Here is a 22,727-nt window from a genome sequence, read left to right as displayed (position 1 = left end):
AGATGAGAAATCTATAAGAAACTCTTTTCGCTAGAGGATGAGCAGAAGCCTAGGTATAAGTGGTTTCTATAATAAAGAGTTGACACAATATCTAAGTTTCAAACTCAGTTTCATAGTGCTCAGGCACTAATCATCAGTGAAATAAGTGGTATTCGGGATTTATTGACTTTGAAATGTAATAAGAAAATTTTGTATACCAGTCTTGCCAATTCTCGAGTCAAGTAAAATGCTGACACGTTACATAATTTTTTTTAAATATACTTTTAGCGAAAATTATAACATGAAAACAAAGAAAAAAGAAAAATATTATATTAAATCGGCACGTTTGCATCAGCATCATGGGCATAAGTCAAGCACGAAAGTGGGCTGTGATTTCCAAAATAGAAGGTGAGTCAAATTTTAGCCCATTTAACCTCTGAGGCTTCCTAATATTGAGTTTCTTTTAATCTTAGTTAATCTTCAACTCATTTGATTTTGAAACCCCTTTGAAATAGTTAACCAATTCTGTAATTGGGCTCTTCCAGAAAAAATCCGTTTTATAAGAATGCTCTACTTTTACTTGTACACGTATGGAAGGAAATCAGGGAAATTTTTAAGACAATATAATTGATATCATGATAATTGTAAATGACCAATCGGATAGTCATGTCTCAAATACGTATATGACAGTTCAACTTCTGTAGTGTTATCAACCACCTTCAAAAACTGCTCATTCTTTATGTTGTGCACCGCCAACAGGAACGACTTGCTTTGATCAAAATCGATTTCTTTAGCAAAGTAACTTCTCTTAAAAATAGGTCCATCATAAAGTATAATCTGCTTATGATTTTCAATAGCATATTCGACAAGACTTAGAACGAACCTTTTTGCATTTTCAGATTCAACTTTACCTCGTATAATAAACGATTCTGATTTCTCTAAAATGTGATTGGATATGTTCAGTTCTTCAATAATGTTATTGTTGAAAACGATTTTAAGGATTTTCTCGTCACCGTAAAAAGAACTTCCGGACGTCCCATCTGCAACATGATTTAATAATATATCGGTTATTTTAGCTTCAGTTATCAGCATTGAAGTTGCTGGAGAAAAACCACCTGCTAATCTGATCTCATCAATTCGGACATCGATTTGACTTATGAAGAATAGGATATTCCGGACATCTATGGCTGAAAATGGACCACCCAGTATCCTGACCTTTTTAAAAGCATCTGGATCATTGCTGACACAGCCACCTTCAAAGAAAAGCGATAAAAATTCTAATTGCTGCACAGTCGCTGAGATGGTCAAAATATCACCATCAATCATCTCCGGAGGAATTTGAAGATACTTTTGTAGAACAAATTTCTCAAATCTCTTCGATCGAAGCGGTCGTATGATCCATGCGAAAAAACTGGACATATCGTTATGGATTTTGGTAAGATTGGTAAACAGATCGATGAAGAGATCATTATTGTTCTCTTGTAGTAGCCGATGTATGCCAAGAATTGTGGGAACACAGCTATTCAATTCCCTATTATCTTTGTACGATGATACTTGCTTGGTCACACAAAGAAATAATCCACACAGGAATTCTTGCAAAACCAAATGATTAAAATGGTAAATCTCCTGATTTTTGATACCTTTTCGTTTGTATTTCACAATGAATCCTGTTTCCTCCAAATGGACTTGACATTGAACTCTCTTCATATCTTCCTCAGTGAAAAGCACTTTATTCTTCATGTAGGTATCCACTGATAGTATCATCAATGTGTACAACAATTTCAAGATGTTCTGATCACCAACGATGTCAGAAAGCTGCTTGTATTTCCTACCAGGAAGACCATTCAGATGGTTTCGTAGGAAAACAAGACATGTATACAGATAAAGCTCGGTGTTTGTGTTGATGGGTTTGGTGATCAAATCCTCACTGTATACATTGCAAATGACCCAAAGAAAAACTGGAACACTTGTCATCACCTGAACAAAAAGGAAAGGTACACTTTATTTTAAAAACCAGTATAAGTTGAAACTTGGCTCTTCTTCTTTTTTCTATTTTTGAGTATTTTTGATTGTTTTGTCCTGTTCTTATTCTTGGGCAGACTATGCTATAGTCTTAGACAAATCGCAATCTAAGAAATAAGCCCAACGCCGAAGAAAATTCGCAAATGGTTTTTTTTTGCCGAAAAGAGTTTATAGTCAGTAGAAGTTTGCCAAAACAGATTTTTTTCCGTACCGCCATAACGCCATACAGCCATATTTTCCCGCCTTTACTATCACTATAACGGACGATAACATCGTCTAATTATGGTAATATTGAGGCAGGTAATATTTGCCTTTGTACCGTTTTTTACTACTTCTGCTCTCAATTTGCCTATCACGTTGTCATTACAGGCTCAACATTCTTATTCTTCGGCATTTTTGAGGCTCATTGTTCTTAAAAAATTGTTCTTATTAAAAGTGTATGCTGATGAATTGTTTTTGTGTGAATTTATATTTTTCAGACATGCTATATTTCATAAATTAAGTACTATTTATTATTTGCACAATATGGCTTGGAGTCTTCTTGGTAATCTTTTCGAGATGTGGCGGGTTACACGTTACATACACGCTTTTTTTTATAAGAATAGTGTAAATCCATTTCATCATGGATATTCTTAACTTTTTTGGGAAAATCATCCTAAAATATTCTTACAGTACATTCTTAGGTTAGGATCCTAATTCATTCTAGATTTAAAATTTAGTACATACGTCTCAAGCATAAAATGGCACTTTTGTAAAAGGAGTGAGCCGTGCTTGAGGATAATTTATAATTTATAATTTAAAATGCTCTTAAAATTGCATTCTTAGCTTCAGTAGCCAAATTCTATGATGGTGATATTCTTAGCATATTCTTAGTTTTTTGGCCATTTTCATCATGGACATTTTTATAATGTGTATTCTTATATAAAAAAGCGTGTATTTTATGAAATTCTCGTTCACTGTTTTGGCAGTTAAGTGTGCACTCTTTTTTCTACGATGTGAAAACCGCACTTAAGACTCTTAAAGGTTTTGTTAGTAAATAAGAGTGTCATCATTGAGTAAGATTGGTTAGAAAGAGGAAAAGAAAAACATTTTTTGCTTATATCAGCATAATATAACAATAGGCATACCCTGATATGAAATATGTGTCTGATATGAAACGGAAACACTTATGTAAAAGTAAACCCTTTAAGGGGATACTCTTAATTCCACTGACATTGTTTTTACATGGTAGCAAAGAAGAGTGCGCACTTAAGAGTAAATAAACTTTAGGAGTTCAAAGGGATGAATATCCAAACCCAAATGTGAAGTCTCCGAAATATTTTTTATCATAAGTTTTTTTACTAAAGTCTGTTCACGATAAGTGTGCACTCTTTTTTCTTTTACCTATAACTTTTGAAGGAATTCTTCAATCTTTATAAATTCGGTATCGTTGGAGAGATATTTGTGAGTGGAATAATTCGAAATAAAAAAGTTTTTAAAAAAATTCTAAAAACGAAGATGAAAATGAAGAAGAAAAAAATGAAGATCTTGTAGAAAAGTGCTATAACTTTCATTTTCACTGGAGAGATTCTTTGATCTTAGGAGGTCATCACTGTGAAGAAATTTTCGTCATCTTCGTTTTTAGAATTATTTTAAAGATTTTTTATTTCAAATTGTTCCACTCACAAATATCTCTCCCACGATACCAAATTTATAAAGATTGAAGAATTCCTTCAAAAGTTATTGGTAAATAAAAAAAGAGTGGATACTTATCGTAAATAGACTTTAATAGTAATCCACATTTGACTTTTATATCTCTGTGGAAAAGTTTCAATGCTATCGTTCACTTGGTTCGTGAAATAATGATATATATAGGTCTACGGAATGCTTATGCTACAAATTATAAATCCACTACAACCTTTAGTGCCTCTCTAGACTGTTATTTTGTGAAAAATATAGGGCGATAAATTTTTGACGAGAAGCCAAGGGGGTACCTCACAAATTTAGCGTAAAAACCTATGAGTCTATATATTAGGTAAAAGACGAATAGTTTTAAGATGGTACTATCTAACATTTTGGCAATATCCAGAAAGTTGACCTTCCATTTAACCTTTTAACATGAAGGGGTAAATCCCCAAATCTTTATTGAGTTATCCCAATCATCGGGTGTCATGTTATTTAAAAATATTTAAATAGGAGTTACCCACCTTCAAGTTTTTTGAAGATTCGATAGCTTTCTTGACTCTAGCAATTTTCCCTTTGCCATCTTCACCAAAATACTTTTGAATGTAAGTTTGAACATTGGTTTCATCAAAACCACAAATTTGTATGGTCTTTGTTTTGCTAACATGTGTAAATTTGGATTTGACAAATTCACAGGCTTTTGGTCTTCCTATAGCCATTGATTTGTGACGCTTTATATGTTGGCCTCGAGGATCGATAAGATTGTAGACTAGATCTAGATTGGTAGTGGCTGTTGAGGTGTTCCTGCTTGCTTGTCGAGCGCCATCCCCTAACGAATAGATGTTTTTAAGTTCATCTAATCCGTCAACCACAATCAGCACACGGTTTGCAACCAATGAAAGATCATCTAGTGTTATATACTGGAAGACTTCATGATATTTATCAGTTAAGAGCTTCTCCAATGTAACGGGTTCTTCGCCATATGCATTGATTTCACTACATGTGAAGACAAATAAGAAATCTATTGGTGTGACTTGTTTTAAAGTCTCTTTAGCCCATTTTAAAGTGAACATATTTGTCCAGGTTGACTTTCCAATACCTGCCACACCACGTACAAATATGAGTTGATCATCTGGTTGAAGGACTTCATTCATCTTTATCCCCGTTTTTGTCAAATGTGATTGCTTCATTAACGAGTCGCGGTCCGAGTTACTCAACTCTTCGTCAAATGCCACCGCTTCCAAGACAGCCAACTCAACATAAACATCTTCGCGTGGCACATAGTAATTGCTACTATTAGATAACGGCTGGTCGACTAAACATCGGATGAATTCAGTGACGTAGTAACTACGAAGTGCTTTTGATGCAGCATTAAGTCCTATAAGAAAAACAAAGTCCCAAATTTACCAAACAAAATTTGAAAAGTTGATAGAGATTATTGTTGTAGAGATTGTTATTGTAATTTCGTTATTAAGACCCCCTATGATAATTGGCCAGAAAGCCAAAGGTATGTTTTATATTTCTTGGTGACGTCATAAGCTGATCATTAAGATATTTACATTTTCAAACCAAGCTCAAAAGATGGGCCTTGAAACGTGCTAACTAAAAATGATTTCGTTTATAGGGTTTCAATGGCTACATGCTTTTTTTCAAGAATGGTGTAAATCCATTTCATCATGGATATTCTTAACTTTTTTGGGAAAATCATCCTAAAATATTCTTACAGCATTCTTAGGTTAGGATCCAAATTCAGACTAGATTTAGCATTTAGTACATACGTCTCAATCATAAAATGGCATTTTTGTGTAAGGAGTGAGCCTTACTTGGGGGTAATTGACAATTTATAATTGAAGATGCTCTAAAAATGGCATTCTTAGCTCGAGTAGCAAAATTCCATTATGGTGATATTCTTAGCATTATTCTTAATTTTTTGGTCATTTTCATCATAGACATTCTTAAAGTGTATTCTTATAAAAAAAGCGTGTAGATCACGAAATATTTGAGTTTTAAGATCGATGATTTTTGCTTAATCAGCACATTTTAAGATATTTTAGCTGATTCAGCAAAACTTTAAAAACCTAAATGACTCATGATCTGTCCGCTGAAACCCTATAAAGCTTAAATCATACCATTTTCAGTTAGTACGTTCTCATCTTATGAGCCTAGTTTGGAAATGAAGATCTTATTGAGTAGGTGATGACGTCACAAGGAAAAATGACAGATTTCGGGGTCATTTCGGACCATTTTAGAGGGATCTAATTAACGCAATTTTAAAAATTTTGATTGTCTACTTTTCGTGATCTTTCGAGTGGAACAGTTAAAATTAAATTTTTGATTTGAAAATAAAAATAAAAAACCTTGTTCGCAAGGATTTGAACTGAAAATTGACGTCATCATAAAATGCCCTAAAAATGGTCAAACATTTTTCGAATAGAATGTGGGTTATTTTGGTAGTCCTTATACTGATAAAAAACCTCTCTTCCAAATTCCAGCCACAATTTTCTTCAAGGTACAAATCTAATTCTACTTACTTACTCATAAAGCACTGAAAGGACTAGAGTTGAAACTTTTGGTTGAGAAAAGCCCGCTTAGAGCTAGCGCTAGATTTAATCCTTCATTCAAAATTTTAAGGCTTCATCTTATTTAGCTTGAGAAAGTTTAAAGATTTCTCTCTAGCCCTCCGGGTAAAATCTATTAACAAGCAATTGAGTCTCTGTAAGGCAGGGCTCCAAAATTAAAATTTGGACTAAAACTTGAAAATTTTGGCTGAAATTTTGGATACCTTGAATACCTTATCGGGGAAAAAATGTCGGAGTTTTATTTAGTCGGGATTTTTTTTCGTCGGGAAGAAAAAACCTCTATAGGTCGATTTCAGAACTTTGGCTCGGCGACATACCCGTCATCTCGCAAATCTGGTACCCTCCGGCCCTATCAAGGGCTAGATTGATTCTTGCACTGGCATACCCATTATGACAACCCCTTTCCTGGATTTTGTTCCAACAATTAATTTCAAAGCCCCGAAGGGGCTAGATTTGAAACTCATAGATGGCGGGAAATCGATCCACTTATTTCCCTTATTTCCCATCCACACGTGACCTGCGTTATTTTCAAACAAACGCCAGATTGAAATTATAACCATGAACATATAAACGATTGGACATACATCTCCTTTGTATTTTTGAAGATAACTGCATCGTTAAAATCATATGAAACAATAAATTTTGACGGTATACCTCTTGGGAATACCTTGCTAACAACGTCAAAATTTCGAAAAAAGTCTCTGTTGTTCTACTCTTCTTGAGCTTTTATTTATATCACTAGCCGTCCCGGCGTCGTCCGAGACGACTTCTTACTCCTTTTAATACGCTCGCTTCGCTCGCTTTTCTATTTTTCAGAAACTTGTAGGGATTTGTATACAAATGTACTTATTTTGCGAGAAGAAATGTTCTTAAATTTAGGCCTTTTTCGTAAAAATTGATGTTTAAAATTTTTAAGGGGACATTAAAATTAATGCACATTAAAAAATATGGTGAAAGTATTTTTAGTTGAATTTTGATTTTTCTTCTCCTTATTAAATTGTATAAATTTGTCATAATTTCTTTTGTTGAAAACCTTCAAACAATAATGTTCTTGACTCGCTAAAAATAATGCTCATGCAAATATTGGTGAAAATTGAGTTAAAAATTTCTAGCGAGAAATCGGTCATACTTTAAACGTGCTTTTTTTTGGGTTTTTGGGAGAGGAAAGACTATTATTTTCCTCACGCAAGGATGAAGATAAAAAACAAATAGAAATTCAAATTCAGTATTAGAGGTACTTGGCAACACCGATCACTCCAAAGACCACAGTGCTTTACGGTGGAATATAAAAAGAGTGCCTTTTTTCAATACCTCTTAACAGAGTCAACAATTATTTAACAATTAAACTCAATGCGTAAGTAAAAGCGTTTTCATTTTGCTATCTCAATAGAACAAAAAATAGCAAACATTGATTAAAAAATTTCATAATTGAATTGGGAATAAGTCATCAACTTTCTCATATTGTCAAGTCCATTAAATTGAAATGTTTTTATCAGAGTATCAAATAGAAGGGAAATGTCATCGGAGCTTTATTAATCTCAAGGGTAATCATAAATATGATGTCTTTTTGAAAACTCAAATTTTATCTTCGACGTATTCCCATGTGAATCAAAATTATTTCATAACCGACATAAACTTTTTTTTTAAAAACTATAAATTATGCTGATAGTGCTATTGCACAGTCAGTTGTGTTTCTCCATCAAGGAGAAATGTGCTCTCTTGAATGGAAGTGCACTTGGCGAATAGAATTGAATATACAATCAAAAAGGCGCGAAAAAAATTGCCGTGTATTTAAAAATCGCTAGCGAAAAAGCCTCATGCGAGAATGGGAGAGTTCCGATTTAAGCGTATTATAATATAGATAACAAAGATAACAGAGGCAAAAATTTTCTTCGATATTTGAAAAATTCCCTACCTTAGAGAGACCCTACTCTCTAAGGTAGGAAATTTTTCAAATATCGAAGAAAATTTTTCAAAAAAGTTTCAAAGGGGTCACCTTTTCAGCAAAAATCAGTCTCTCTAAGGGTCGGTTTTTGGAGGTCCCATCCGCACATACCTCTCATCCAACAACCCTAGTACATTCCCGTAACCTGAGATCAGATTGTCGACCGCGGAGCGGTGTATTCAGAGACGTTTTGTATGGTGAAAAATCTTGCATATTTGCGCGCGGTAATCCGTTCTCTAAAGTCACGGAAAGCTGACGAAATCAACAATCTCGTTTCTCTATCTTTGAAGTCTCTGAATAACACTCGCTTGGAAAAAGTAATTATCTTCCTTAGATTTCTGTATTTGCAAAGTATTACGGAGATAAAACAGTTTTAAAAGAATAAGTACAATATACTCCATAGATTTTCGACCCGACTGTTACAACAAAACTTTCTATAAGATTTAAGGATTTTTCTATGTACTGTTCATATTAAACGGTAAATGGTGTACAAATTCATAAATTTCATAAGATTTGACCGCGGTCGGCTCAGTGTGTTACACTGTGACCTAGTAGTTGTTTTCTGCCCACCACGCTGTAGCTCTAAAGGGATGGGTGAAAACATAACAATCTGACGAATATGCAATCTCGAAATTGTAAAAACTGCGTTCGTCTAAAAGGACTAGGAATGACAACATAGTTGTGTGATTGTGTTTATGAAGTTTTTGAATTTCTGGCGCACAACAAGATTCTTTTGTTGTAGAATTTTCAGCGGGAGGACTATCTTCCTCAGATGTATAATTTTTAAGCGTCTACAGAGGTTTACCGAGCGCGTAAGAAAATTGTGAACAGCGCTGTTATCAGGTTACCCCCGGGACTTGTCCACAGATATCTGTAAAGCCCGAAGGGCTAGATTTGCGGCTTTTATCGAAAAGTGAAGCCCAGGTTTGGAAGGATTTCCTACCAAAGTCACGTGACTAAAATATGCAATTTCACCGGTTTGAGAGATGTGAAATAGCGTTTGCCGCCTACTTTTTTTGATCTCGCACTCCGAAAACAATTAAAATGCTAGATCCTATCCATCGGCACGAAATTTAAAAAGTCAAATTTTTGCTTCACTTTTTTTTGCTGGAGAAAGCTTAAAGTTGCCTATCTAGCCCTTCGGGCTTTACAGATCTGTGGCCTTGTCTTGTGACAATGTTGTTACAAAAGATATCCTAAAGTTGCCCGCTTCTGCCCGCACTTCTTCACTGTGCTTTTTCATTCACTTTTCTTGTTTTCTTTTATAAACAACAGGAGAGTGGCATGAAATTGATTACACGCGTTCGAATCATTCATTTTGTAGAAAATTGCAAAGATAAAAAAAGAGAGTCTTTTATCAATTTTATTGACCATGGTCAGTTAGGAGGATGAAAATTTCGGCATTTTTTTTGGATGTGGAATACTTCTTCACCTGTGTAAGTAAAATTATTCATCTAAATTCTCACACGGCGTTTATCATTCGAATCCTTCCTCTTTTTGGGCCATTTTATGTAGAATATTTTTCTAAATTTGATATATGACATTTATATTTGAAATGTCTCAAAATGGGTTTCTTAAAGATTTTAGAGTGTCGAATGTTGAATAAGGGTTTTTCACTGAGATAGCAAAAAGAATGCACCGCCTTTAAGGGTCCCTTTTTGCAAGTTCAGAATTATGCTATAAGGGTTGTAAATCAAACTTTAATTCCAGCCCCCCCCCCAAAAAAAAAAAAAAAAGAAGGGTCGTAAAAACAGCTAAATCCAATTTCTTGACTCTTGAAAGCCTAAGCTTCCCAAAATTTAAGAAAAGTCGGGTTTAGGGGCCAACCTCAAAGTCGGATTTTTACAAAGCACGTGTTTGCTTATAAAAGATGTGCCTCCTCTTCGGCGATTCATATTTCGTTTTATATGTTTTTTTGACCCGTTGCCGGACAAAATTGTTGTCGGAATACTGACGCATTCGTCAAATCCAACGTCGGGTATTTTTCCTGTCGGACTAGAAAGTGTCGGACTACAGACGACCTCCCTTAAAATGTCACAATGGAAATGGCATGAATATCTTTCAGCGATAAAGAGGAGAAAAGCACAGATAGCCCAGGGGGGCACTAGGTTCGAAAGTTTGAAAATCGACCCTTAGGGAGACTAAATTTAGAAGATTTTGTCCATTTTTTTACGTTTTTGCCAGCCTTTAAGAGACTTAAAGAGATTTTCAAATTTTAGTTCAAACTTCAAGATTTTATTTAAAACTTCAAGTCGATTTTGATCTTTGGCAAATTTGACCATAGTGAATTTTTCATATATTCTGTTGGAGAAAATTCAAAAGTCAAGATGAAAAAAATAGACGAATAAGAAAATGAAGACTTTTGCGAAGAAGAGTATTTCAACCTATTGTATCAAATCTTGAAAATAGTTGTTTTTGCCCAATTTGTGCAAAATTGCTTCATTAGTTTTCTCTGATTTTTGGCAAAGAGATTCTAGGTGGCTTAAGCCGTTTTTCCGGAATTTTTTTTGCCGTAAAATTCGGATTTTCTTATTCGGGGAAATTCCCTTTATCATTTTTATGGAAAATGAGTATTTTTCGCGACTGACTTGACATTTTTTTTCTGCTTTTTGCACAATGGTGTAAAGTGGTAATGTTTAAAATCTGACGGAGTCTGAATTTCGAAAAAATAATTTCTTGGGCAAATTTGGGCTAAAAAGGGACTTTGTGTGAAATCGATACATTAGCTTTCTCTGATTTTTGGCAGAAAGATAGAGGTACTCTAAAAAGTGGCTGAAGCTATTTTCTGGAGAATTTTTTTTGGCCATTAAAATCGGATTTTCTTATTTGGGGAAATTCCCTTTTGTCATTTTTGAAAAGACAAAAGGGTATTTCTCATTTTAGGGGAATGAGCGTTTCTCGCGATTTGTTTCGTTTTTTAATGATTTTTCGCACAATGATGTAAAACGCTAATATTTGAAATCTGATGGAGTCCGATTTCCGAGAAATAATTTGTTTTGGCAAATTTGGGCCAAAAAATTGCCTAAAATGGGGTTTTTGGGCTTTGTGCAAAATTGCAGAACCTCTAAAAGTTCGTTTAAATGGTGCAGCGAGTGCAGCAGATTTGACTTTAAGTACTTTATAGACCTTGCAAACGTTAGTCTAAAAAAATCGAAACTTTCGAGAATATACAGAACATTCGGTGATTCGGAATATACAGAACATTCAAATTATACAAAGTATTCGAAAGTTATAGAAAAGTTGGTTTTTGGGCTCTCTTAACCACCAAACTTAATTTAATATTGTAAAATTCACTTTTTTACAATCTCTAATACAGGGTGTCCCTAATTAAAGTATCGAGTTTGAACATGCGATTGAGTAGAAAAGTTTTATGTGCGTGTTCACAAAATTGTATTTTAAGCTCTCCCTCTTTTTTCTTTGTCATTACGATTAATTTATACGTTGTAACTAGCTTTTGTAATAAGCCTGTGTGATGGAGAACGTTCTTATATTTTAGCGATAACACACACAAACTTTTCTACGCAATCGCATGTTCAAACTCGATACTTTAATTAGGGACACCCTGTATAGGTACTTTCATGAAATACCTAACCATTTCAAGAATTTTAACTATCGCAAAGTGTCGTAAAATTCGAAGTTATTAAAAATATTTTTTAAAATCCCATCAAATATTCAAGTGTTTCGGACCTAGAGAATAGACACAAATGAATTTAAGATCATAGAACCTATTCTTTTTAAGTACCTATACTATAGGCACGAAAAAATCATTTTCTTCTCCATGGTTACACCCCAAAGAAATCGTATGGCCCTCAAAGTTCTATTTTAAAGCTCATTTATGATAGTGGCCAATAAAATCTGAAAATCGACTTTCTCAAAACATGGTAATATCTATCGCATACAAAAATGTCACAAATTTGTGATGGAGATTTAGAAAAACATTAATAACAAACGTCAAAAATGAAGTGAAAAAAGTTTTGACCCTTCAAAGCTGTTTTTTGACAGAAAAAACAGGCGCAATTGCATTATGGGCATGAAATCCTGAAAAATATAAATATTGTTTTGAGAATGGATTTCTAGCAAGTATTTGATCAATCACGGAATCACGGTTCAGCACCTGAATTGCAATTTCACAGTTTCAGTAAGTTGTGAGCAAGGGGTCAATGTTCGATGTTTGTACCAGGTTTTAAGGTGTAATAGTGTAGGTTTTAAGGTGTAATTTGATTTTAACGTTAGTACAGTTTACGTAGCCTAGACTCGCCAGAAAAAGTTTCAGCCCTTACTGTTTTCTCTATCAGGATATAGGGGGTACCTTTATTGTTGTAGGTTTTAAGGGATATCCACTGATAATAACACCTGATACATTTTGTTGATAAAGTTGGATTTTTGCATAAAAAGCAAAATAGCTTTTTAAAGCCCTGTAAATTGCCTTACTGTCGTACTATACATTCAAAATAACCAAAAGTGAAGATTTTGATTTAAATTTTCGGACTTTATAACACCCCTTGGTCAGTAGCCCAGTCCAATACAATCATGAGTAGTATTATACGAAGTTTTATCTATTTATCTTTATAGCTTCTAAAAAATTCGCCCGCATGCCATCCATCCGCCAACCGGTCTAATGACTTTCACGTAAAAAACTACGTCAGTTCAATGCAATGAATTTCCTCGGCGTTAAATTAGAACACTTGTTTTCAGAAAGGCTTTTGATCCAATGGACCAAATTTAATAAATAACACACCCACATCTCACAGCCCCGGTGGATCTTTTTCCCACAGTGGGGATAAAATGTTCTATCGAAATCCCAATGGAGGTGGAAATTATATTGTTCCCAAACTTAAAACATCCCACTGGGCGAAATAAGAGATTTACAATCCCAGAAATATCTTGAAAATGTGATATTTTCATATAATTTAGTAAATATGGAAATATGACTTTTCCATATTTCCAAAGTTTAGGAAATACTATACACTCATTTCGTTTTATAAGCATACGGTAAATTTCGGCTGAAGCTCACTATGCTTAAGTAAAGCTCAATTTTGAGCCTCGACTATGCTTAACCCTATGCTTGGTAAAAAAATCATAAAGGTGGGTAAAAAATTTCGCGCATTTTCCCCTATGTTTAATCTTAAGAGAAATGAAGACATTCTATTGTTTTCGAATGTTGTTGTTATTATAAGTTGTGTTATTTATAAGAGATTAAACAAAAATAAAATCACCAATTTTGTTTGTAATTCTCTTCTTCATTCTTCTGTTATTTTCTGAAGTTTTGGAAATTATGATTCTAAAAATTTCTTTGGCTGAGCCTCAAGGTATGCTTAGCATATGCTTAATTTTTCTGGAAATTTGAGCTTCAGTATGCTTATAAACGTTATGCTTATAAAACGAAATGAGTGTATTTCATGATATTTCCAAATCTCCATCGGGATGGTTTTGGATAGCAAGTTTTTTGCATTGAATTTCAAATGAAGACGAAATCAAAGTCAATTTCCCAGTGGGGCTGAAACTGTAGGGTATTTTGTCCACCGAGGACGACATTTTGGCCAAATATTTCAGTAGCGCTGGGGTCCCAGCAGGTCTGTACACAGGGGTGTAAAACCTATCAAAATTTTAGTTTCACCTTCCTCTTTCCAAAGAAAATGTTCTGTTCGTTAAAAAGTCATACATCTTGAAAAGTAGCTTGTACACTATTTATTTCGCAATTACAATTGTTTATGTTATCGAAATCGAAAGATTTTTTGGATCATTCATATAAGAAATTGTTAAGTTTTGGAGGTTTCGGGGGGAGATTTTTAGGATTGTTGGAAATTGTTTTGAATTTTTTTACGGATATTGCGATTTTCTAGGAATTTTGAGAATTCTTACAGGTTTTGGAGTTTTTCATGAGTTTTTTGATTTTTTCCAATTTTTAAGTTTTTTGAAATATCTTTCAGATTCTTTTTGGATTTCTTAAGAATTTTGGTGACTTTTTAGAGGTTTTGGAAATTTTCGGGGATCGATCCATCGATTTTGAGAACTTTAGAATGTTAGGGGGGGACTTTCAGGATTCTTTGGATTTTTTGGTAAGTGTACGAGTTTTTGCTGGGTGATTTACCCATTCGAGCCGTGGGTCTACCCTGCATTTGTGTTTTTTGTAAAAGATTTTAAGATTTGAAAAACAATATTAGTACCTTTAGTTATCAATGTGTTCTCCTGTATGTAACTTGTCAAATCCTGCCTTCCCAATAAATCCAAATTCACTTTTAATGAGAGCCATTGGATATTTGATAGAATATTGGCCAGTGATCCGTCTTTGGCATCTTGTAAGTTGATGTTCATTTGTTTCAAAAGGTCTTTCTTTTGAGCTTCTGTAAGGTTGTTCTCCACGTAAGCGATAATCTCTTTCAAACACGAATCTTTGCACTCTGTCAGAAGAAAATCATTAACATTTTCATGCTGGATTTGAATTTTTTAATTAAATCTTACACACTTGGACAACCTTTGTGGCCGTTAAGCAAAGCTAGTATATTAAGAGTACAAACTTACTGATTGAAATACTTAACTCCGTTTGCTTTAAGTGTGCACGTATTTATTTATTTTTCATTTTTAGTTTTGCTTGCCATTTTTCAAATTAATGCTTCAAATCTAGCAAAGTATCTAGCGTTGAAAAGATAATTCAGAGCACTATAATTTTTAAAAGAAATGATTCAAAAGTTTTAGAAAATGAAGATGAAAAATGAAGAGGATAGCTTTTTATCCTTTGTAGCTAGCAAGTTTTACTTTGAAGCCTCCTTAATCGTTTCTCCCAGAAGTTTATTGCATAGAAAATTACAGGCCTTAGAAGTTAGACCGTTGTAGTGAAAAACGGTTTTCGAATCTATCTCCTATAGATTTGTAAACTTCCATGCAATAATTTTATGTGAGAAATAATGAATATAGCTGAGACAAGAGGTTTTAAAGTACCTCTGTACCTCCAAAAGTGAAGTTTCTAGCACTGAAGGATAAAAGTTCAAAGCAAATCAAAGATTGGTGCACACTTAAGAAGCAAATGGACTTTAAACCAGTGCTTGAAAGGGGATGCCCTCTAAGAAAGATGTTTTTTGGTCTTAATTTTATTTTTTTCGAGATTTTCAGATATAAAAACAATTCATTATTCACCTTTTTCTTGTGGGTTGGTCGTCTTTTGAGCTTTGAGATATTTAATTTCTTTAGCGATTTGTTGAAGTTGTGTGTCTAACTGGAGAATATGTTGAGAACAATCATCTTTGACTTTTGACATATAAGTAAATAAAGATTTCAAGACAACTTCATGTTTTGGATCAAGAGAGATTTTTCTTAGTTGCTGTGTTTTATAGTTGGAGCCAAGGTCTTGGATGATTTGGGTACCTTCTACCCACATTTTGTTTAGTTCTGCGTTATCAATATCCTTTGGGACTGCATGTTGAACTTTATTCCTCCATTTTAAAGCCCGTTTCACACTGGCGGTCTTTGTTTTATCGGTAGGTAGGGGATCTTTATTCCATCCATTCAGAGGTGCTGGCAAATTCAAAAAACTTCGAATACAAAGTGCGATAAGTGTAACATCGAACTTGTCTGAGAATGTCTGGTTATTACCGTCATTAGGTAACAGTAAATCCACTTGATCTTTATGGAGAATCCCCTTTTTCACTAAATTGTTAATTTGTTTCCTCCTGGCAAAAAATGTTTTGTAAAGGTCAGCAGGCACAGATGGTAATCCAGTGTAAGTTGGGTCATTTGTGGTGTTGTGAAGCAAACCCAATAAAGCATCTTTTAAAGGCTCATGTAAAAAAGTCGCCAAGCGCAGCCAATTTTCAATCTCCTTGATTGCTGCAGCGACAGTTTTAAAGGTTGACATTACTAGCAGTTATTTTCAGTAAAACAACATTTCTATATTTGTTACGGTATTAATTTTACTATCGATTTCATCGTAGAAACTTGTTCAATTTTTGGCATCTTTTCTCATTCCTTTCTACGCGGTCACTCTCCCTCTTTGCTGCTTCTTTATCAAGTGCTGTAAGCACGAATCAAATTACAGTAAAAAAATTTTTTTCATAAGCATAAAAATAATTAACAGTCATTTAGTATACTGGGCTTTTGCTTCAACGAGCTTTCGAGTCTTTAGACTGTAACACGTTTTATGCATTAATGCTAAGGAAAATCGAATAATATATGGAATAAAGAGAGAATTAAAAATACACCTTTGTATAAAAATGGCAGGCAGAAACCTCTAATGTATCTTATAAGCTCAAACTCTTTTTTTTAAATAAGACCTCAAAATATGTTTTTCCGGTGTCAGAGGAGTATCTCCTCCACTGAATTGAATCATCACATGACTCTCTTTGATGTTGTAGGTATCCTTTACGCGGAGCAGTACAGATGGTCGGAGTAGAGAATTTCCTTTTTTATGGTTACACTCACAAGAACTGCAAAAAACAAAGCTGATGTTTAAAACTAATTCGGAGAGATGGCTTGCGTTTTGTGATCTAGTCGTCTGACTTATTTTCATCATTATGGAATCAAAAATGTCAACAGATGATGTTGATACAAAACGTTTTGGATTCAGTCCTCTGCATAATGCAGTATTTGACTGTAATGTAGAATTGGTGATTGATTTGATCGATAAAGGAGAAGATATGTACTGTACTACAAAAAGCCGTTATACACCAATCGATTTATCCGTCGTACTTCGTTATACTAAGCTCGTGAGGATGTTTTTGAAATATGATTCCAAAATAGGAAAGAAAGTGTATTCAAAAACCGTTCATAAAATAGCTGAGGACAAAGATGAAACAAAACTTGAAGGTATCATAATCAAAGTACTATTTCAAAGGTTACTCGCTCAGAAGCAACCATTTTCCCACAAAGCCTCTGCCCCGTTTCATTAATCTTTTTTATTAGTCTTTTTTACGTCAATTTGATGTTGTTCTTATTTGATTTTACTTAAGAATTTACGTAGAAACATAATTCCGCTCTATATTGAATGATTTTGTAGAGTTGTCCTTCCACCTGTGTATAGTCTAGAAATTTAAGCTAGTTTGGTTCAGTCACTAGGATAACTCTGATGGTAAGTTGTGGCTGAATAACTATTCAGTAATCAGTATTCTAAGGCAAACTTAAAGATCTGTAGAAATAAAAAGGTCTTTAAAGCGCCGAAAACGCTATATTGCCATGAGCCATGTTAACGAGCCTGTTAACTAGGCTAACCTTTGTGCGGAGTTTTATCATTCTAACGCATTTTTTAATCCTGAGAAGTGCAAAAATTAGAACGCTTCTGGTTGTAACATATTAAAATTTAATCAGTGAAATAAAGTCCACTTTTATTGCTTTTTAAGCTATATTGGAATCAATGCTTTCACCAAGTAAAGATGTGAAAAACGTAATATGTGAAGATTGTTTGCAGATTGCAGTACAGTTGAATAAGATTGAGATAGTAAATCTGGTTTGCCGAGAAGCACCGAATAACATGATGCACTGTGCTTCAAAGGCTTTGGATTATGGTCATCATGAAATTGCTTTACTACTTTTGTCTTACACGGCTACCATCCACAACAATCATGAATTTTTAGAATTGTTATTCGGAAGAGAACCAGCAGTAGAAGAGAGTGATTGTTTTCATCAATATTACTCGTTAACATTAACATGGAGTGACATTGAAAAACTTAGGTAAGGGTTCCTATACCCCATTAATAACTCCATTATCTACGGTTCGTAATAATTATCATTATCTGTAGGCAAAAGCAGCCATCGAATAATTCCTGATATACTACGGCTATTTTACCAAGGTAGATGGCCAAATCAAAATCTTTCAAATTATCTCGAATTAGGTAATGATAATGATCGAAGAGTAAACATTTTTGCATCTTTGCGTGCCATTATTGTATTCGATTGTTTATTTTGATTGATAGAGCCCACATATATAAAACTAGGAACTAGTTTTTTCTGTTCAATTTTGTAAAACACTGTCTTTCCCAAACCACGGGAGTTGAACAAAAACAATGATAAACAAGACGACTTTAAAGTCGAAAATTTCGCATAATATACTCGAACATCAACGACGAAGACGCTATGCATTTTGAATGAAGTGTTACAGAAAATATACACAATGTATTGTACACACAGGTCATAGATACCCGTTTTTTTTTAATGAAAAATCTCAATCCATTAAAAAAAAGATTCCTTCAAAAATGCGACTAAAGAATTCCATTCTATAAAGCATAAACAAAATCTTTCAATTCAGAATAATTCAGAGAACTGCAATATACTTGAGAAAAATAATTTCAAATTTTTTTGAAAGTGAAGAAGAAAAAATGAACTTTTCATTCTTTGATGCTAGAAACCTCGTTTTGTGCTTGAAGGAACTTGTGATAAAGACTTCTTTCACTTTCACATTGTACTTTTCCAGAAAAAAATTGAATAGGGGGGGGGGGGGGGTGGAGGGTACAACATTTTTTGGAAACCCGCCCCCCCCCCTGGACATTGTGACTTTTTGATCCCCCGGACAACAGTCTAACCCCCCCCCGCCCCGGACAGCATCAGTTGATCCCATCGAGAGCAAGTTTACCCCCCCCCCCCCCAGACAAGGCAAATTTTGTAGATTTTTCACTACCCCCCTCCAGACACTATATCCTACACCCCCATATACGGTCATTTTCTGGAAGAGCCAATTAAAGGCAAAAAGCAGTTGAGCTCTAGCTTCTGGACTAGAAAATTGCAGGGTAAAAACTAGCCAACTTTAAGCTTTAAAGAAATAATACTCCTTGAGATTAAACTTTGACTCCTTCATAACTGCTTTAAACTGCATCCCATTAAACAAACCCTTCCCAATATCTTGCCGTTTATCCCCTGGAAAATATATAGAGAAAGAATCCAGAAAAGTAGTGCGGAAATGGGAATCTTATACAAACAACGGTACCATGATTCAAAATGAAAATCCTAATTAGCAAAAGGTGTATCAAGATCGGTGAAGTTTGATTGAAGCTCGATTAGTTTGATTTATTACCTTGTTGCCCATTCTTTTTACATTCCGACGGCTTATTAGCAGACGCCCACGCTAAAGCTTAAAGAGCGAGCCAATATCTATCATCCCATCGGGAAGGAAAAGCTGGAACTTTTACTAACCAAACTCATCTAACACCAATCAAACTTCATCGGATAAAAAACTGTCATCATTAACGAGGGACTGCTGTACATTGTGCGGTGGTGTATGGTGGGCTGGATCTAAATGTCCTTTGTACGGCGGTGAAAATAGGTTAATTTGAAATCTGCTGTACTGTACACCCCACCTTACCCACCGTAAATCACCGTACAATGACAATGTACGGCAGTGTCTTGGCAGGGTCGTTTCGAAAAAATGATTGCTGAATTTCAATTTGACATGATTTCTAAGAAATATCATGAGATGGGCACGGGTAACTTGCATCAGTGTGGAGGCAGGAGATTTGAGGGCATGCATAGCCCTCAAGAAATGAATGACCCGTTTGGTCATTAAAATACAAAGTAAAATCAAAAAAAAAATGGTAGGTTAGAGCTGCAAGCGGAGCTGCGTAGTTCCTTTGTTTTGAAATTTTGCTGCTTTGATTGGTCAGTCATTTGATGGCTACCGTAAGTTGGTCTAATGTCGACATCCGTCTTCTAATTTCGACATCCTTCTTTATAGATAGGAATAATAAGAATGTCGAAATCACTGATAGACTAAAGATTTTCCCTCTCATTGCGGTAAACAAAGTCAATCAGTGATTTCGACATTCTTATTATTCCTATCTCTAAAGAAGGGTGTCGAAATTAGAAGACGGATGTCGACATTAGACCAACTTACGGTATGCTATGCAAGTTACCCTCCACTGATGCAATCAAGTTACCCGACTTCAGTTCACGGTACTTGCTAAAACTGACTGTTTGTCACAACTGGTTTCACTATTAACACATAACTATCTGGTGAAAAAAGAAAAAAACATCATACCTATGTGCTGTTTGTAGTTTTGGTGAAGAAGAGAAGAGAGGGTTAATGTCAGTCTGAGAAATCCTTCTAATTGCACGCTTAACTTCCGCAGGCGTAAACTTGTAAATACGTGCTTATCATAGTCCGCCCGAGTCCACCCATGTGCAATTGCACGCTTAATTTTCCACCCTGCTTGAAGAAGCTTGAGGAATATAGTGGGGCTTACTTTTTTTTAAAACGGATAGAACCATGGTCAAACGGACAACAACTGATTTTTGAATTGGAATCTTCGTAAAATTTTGCGTAAAATTGACCAAGCATTCCAGATTTTTTTCCGAGAAAACTCGAGGAAAATCGTCTATTTTGAACTCGCACAAACGAAAAGTGTTTTCATTTCTTTTCAAATAACTTGTAAATGATGTATCTCAATGTACAGTATGTGGCCCCCAAAACGGTGATCAAATTTGAAATTTCTCTCAAATCTAGAGGAAAAGAGATTTTACAAAAATTTTTGCTGCATGAAAAACTTTAACATCTCTACTTTATTTCCTGGAAGTTCTTTTTCAAAATTTTCAATTTTAAAAATATTTTTCAATCGCTTAAAGATAGGTAGCTTTTTTCTAATGGCCCCCAAAACGGAGGTTTGAAATTTTAGCGATTTCTCGAGATATCTTTAAGATATGAATACAAAATTTTGACCATAGTTTGGAAATATGATTTAGAGGGTTTTGGGCATAAATTTATTTGATAAAATTTTTACAGTATACCCCTGGTTGTCAAAATGCAGGTTTGGGGCCCCCAAAACGGAGGTGTACTTAAAATCAAATTATTAAGCCCAGTGGTAATAGGGGGAAAAACTTTGAACATATTTGTGTTTCCCCTTAAATTTACAACCCGATGGATGTAAAATTTATGATTTTTATGAAATATTTCAAGATTTTCGATATTACAAAGTCCAAACTGAAAATTTAGAAATTTTCAAAATGACAATTTTGATTTAACAACGTCTTAATCAAGTTTTTGAAAACAAATCTCTTTTGAAAATAGTTCCATTCATGTATGGAATAGGCTGTGAAAATTTTAGAAAAAAAGCTTAACTGAAACTGAAAATATTAAGCTTTAAAGATATTTTTCTCCTATATTTTGCAAAAAAATGACAGAATTTGCCGTTTTTGCTGATTCAGCGGAAAATTTTATATATAATGTTAATTTTTTGTTATAAAACTATTAACTCAGGTGATAGGAATAGAATTTTTAGATTTCTTGCTTTTTCTCATATTTAGAATTTTCGGTTTTGTCAATGCTGATTCTAGGGCTCCAAAATACTGGTTGACCTTCAAGATGCTATATCCTTTACCCAGCCTCTAAAGTCACAGATGTTTTTGCATTTTCTGAACGGTATTAGGTGTAGAAAGTTTCCTATACCCCGTTTTCATAACTTATTTTCAATATCCAAGGAGCTAGAGTGAGTTATTTGCAATTTTTATCTAATTTTGGTGTTGAAATATTTCCTTTAGACGCAAATATGTTATTTTGAATCTGTCTCAAACCAGCAAAAACATGCTCATATTTAAGTATAACCATCATGCTTTCAAAATAAACAAAAATCATTTAATTCTGATAAATCTACAAGTCAGAATCTTCATTTTAATGAAAACCTCCGTTTTGGGGGCCGTCTCCGTTTTGGGGGCCATATACTGTAAGGGGTCACTCACAAATCGATTTTAAGTTCAAATAACGTCATATGACGTTTTGATAGCTAACCCACCCACCCACCCCACATAACGGCACTCAAAAAAATTGGTACTTTGATTCTTTTTCTTCAGCCAAAGCGTCAAAACCAACACCAACTCATGCTCAACGCCATCACCATATTTTCGACTCGAGTGTTGCAACCAACCAACCAAACCAACGCGGCTTTGACCACTGGTTTCTAGACCCGACTTGCCCAGACTGATAAAGCCCGATGCTTGCCCAAAGTACTCGTTGCCTCCAGCTGGAGTGTGACGCGTGCAAAAAGTGAAAATGTTTCGGCGGACAAATAGTTCCGTATTCTTTTTTCCGAGACTTCCGTATTCTTTTCCGCAGCTTTCCTTTTATTTGATAGTTTTCGAGGTGCTCTTCGTCTAAGTCCAACAGTCAACAAAATACAAAATGCAGCGATCAAAGTCGAGCCGTCGTTATACGAACTTAACTTTTGAGGGGTCTGGTTTGTCTGGTTATGGTTTGACTGTTTGTTCTGTACTTTATATCATTTCACTTATATTTTTTAAGGTCTATCTCAAAATCGATGTTTTTTATAACCCATTCAAAGCGTCATCCTACCTCTTGACCCACCCACCCACAATCGTCATATGACGTTATTTGAACTTAAAATCGATTTGTGAGTGACCCCTAAGCAATGATTATAATACTCATTTAGATTATTTGGAACATGAAATTGATAGGTAAAAACACTTTTAAAAACCTTACAATTTGATAGCCGTGCAATTATGCGTTTAAATCTCGGAATTTTAAGCGTGCAATTAGAAGGATTTTTCAGACTGAATGTTGTTGTTCTGGAAAATTAACTCTTTTTGTACTACTTACTGAGCATGATCAATTT

At 34.6% G+C, this 22,727-nt stretch overlaps 2 protein-coding genes across 3 annotated transcripts in view; one reads left to right on the top strand and one right to left on the bottom strand.

The window, feature by feature from the left end:
• Nucleotides 1-179: 179 nt before the first annotated feature.
• LOC136822487 (uncharacterized) lies at nucleotides 180-16,176 on the bottom strand. The gene is made up of 4 exons (XM_067078757.1): nucleotides 15,322-16,176; nucleotides 14,355-14,588; nucleotides 4,188-5,041; nucleotides 180-1,956 (listed from the first exon to the last, which is right to left on the bottom strand). Exons 1-4 carry the CDS (start codon nucleotides 16,037-16,039, stop codon nucleotides 613-615), a joined length of 3,150 nt encoding a protein of 1,049 aa, XP_066934858.1. The 5' UTR covers nucleotides 16,040-16,176; the 3' UTR covers nucleotides 180-612.
• LOC136822470 (leucine-rich repeat serine/threonine-protein kinase 2-like) overlaps nucleotides 1,895-22,727 on the top strand; it is a 36,295-nt gene continuing 15,462 nt past the window's right edge. Inside the window, exons 1-2 of one of the 2 annotated variants that reach the window (XM_067078746.1) lie at nucleotides 1,895-1,973; nucleotides 17,517-17,847. In XM_067078746.1, coding sequence (XP_066934847.1) covers nucleotides 17,531-17,847 — 317 coding nt within the window. In that variant the 5' untranslated portion in view covers nucleotides 1,895-1,973; nucleotides 17,517-17,530. Of the gene's footprint in view, nucleotides 1,974-16,503; nucleotides 16,987-17,516; nucleotides 17,848-22,727 lie in introns of those variants that run through there. The other variant, XM_067078738.1, reaches the window with a different exon arrangement.

Source organism: Clytia hemisphaerica, unplaced genomic scaffold (assembly GCF_902728285.1).
Source record: "Clytia hemisphaerica strain Z4C2 unplaced genomic scaffold, Clytia hemisphaerica genome assembly, whole genome shotgun sequence".
Classification (NCBI taxonomy): domain Eukaryota; kingdom Metazoa; phylum Cnidaria; class Hydrozoa; order Leptothecata; family Clytiidae; genus Clytia; species Clytia hemisphaerica.
Note: the sequence above shows the minus strand (reverse complement) of the source record. Positions and strands in the feature narration are given on the sequence as shown.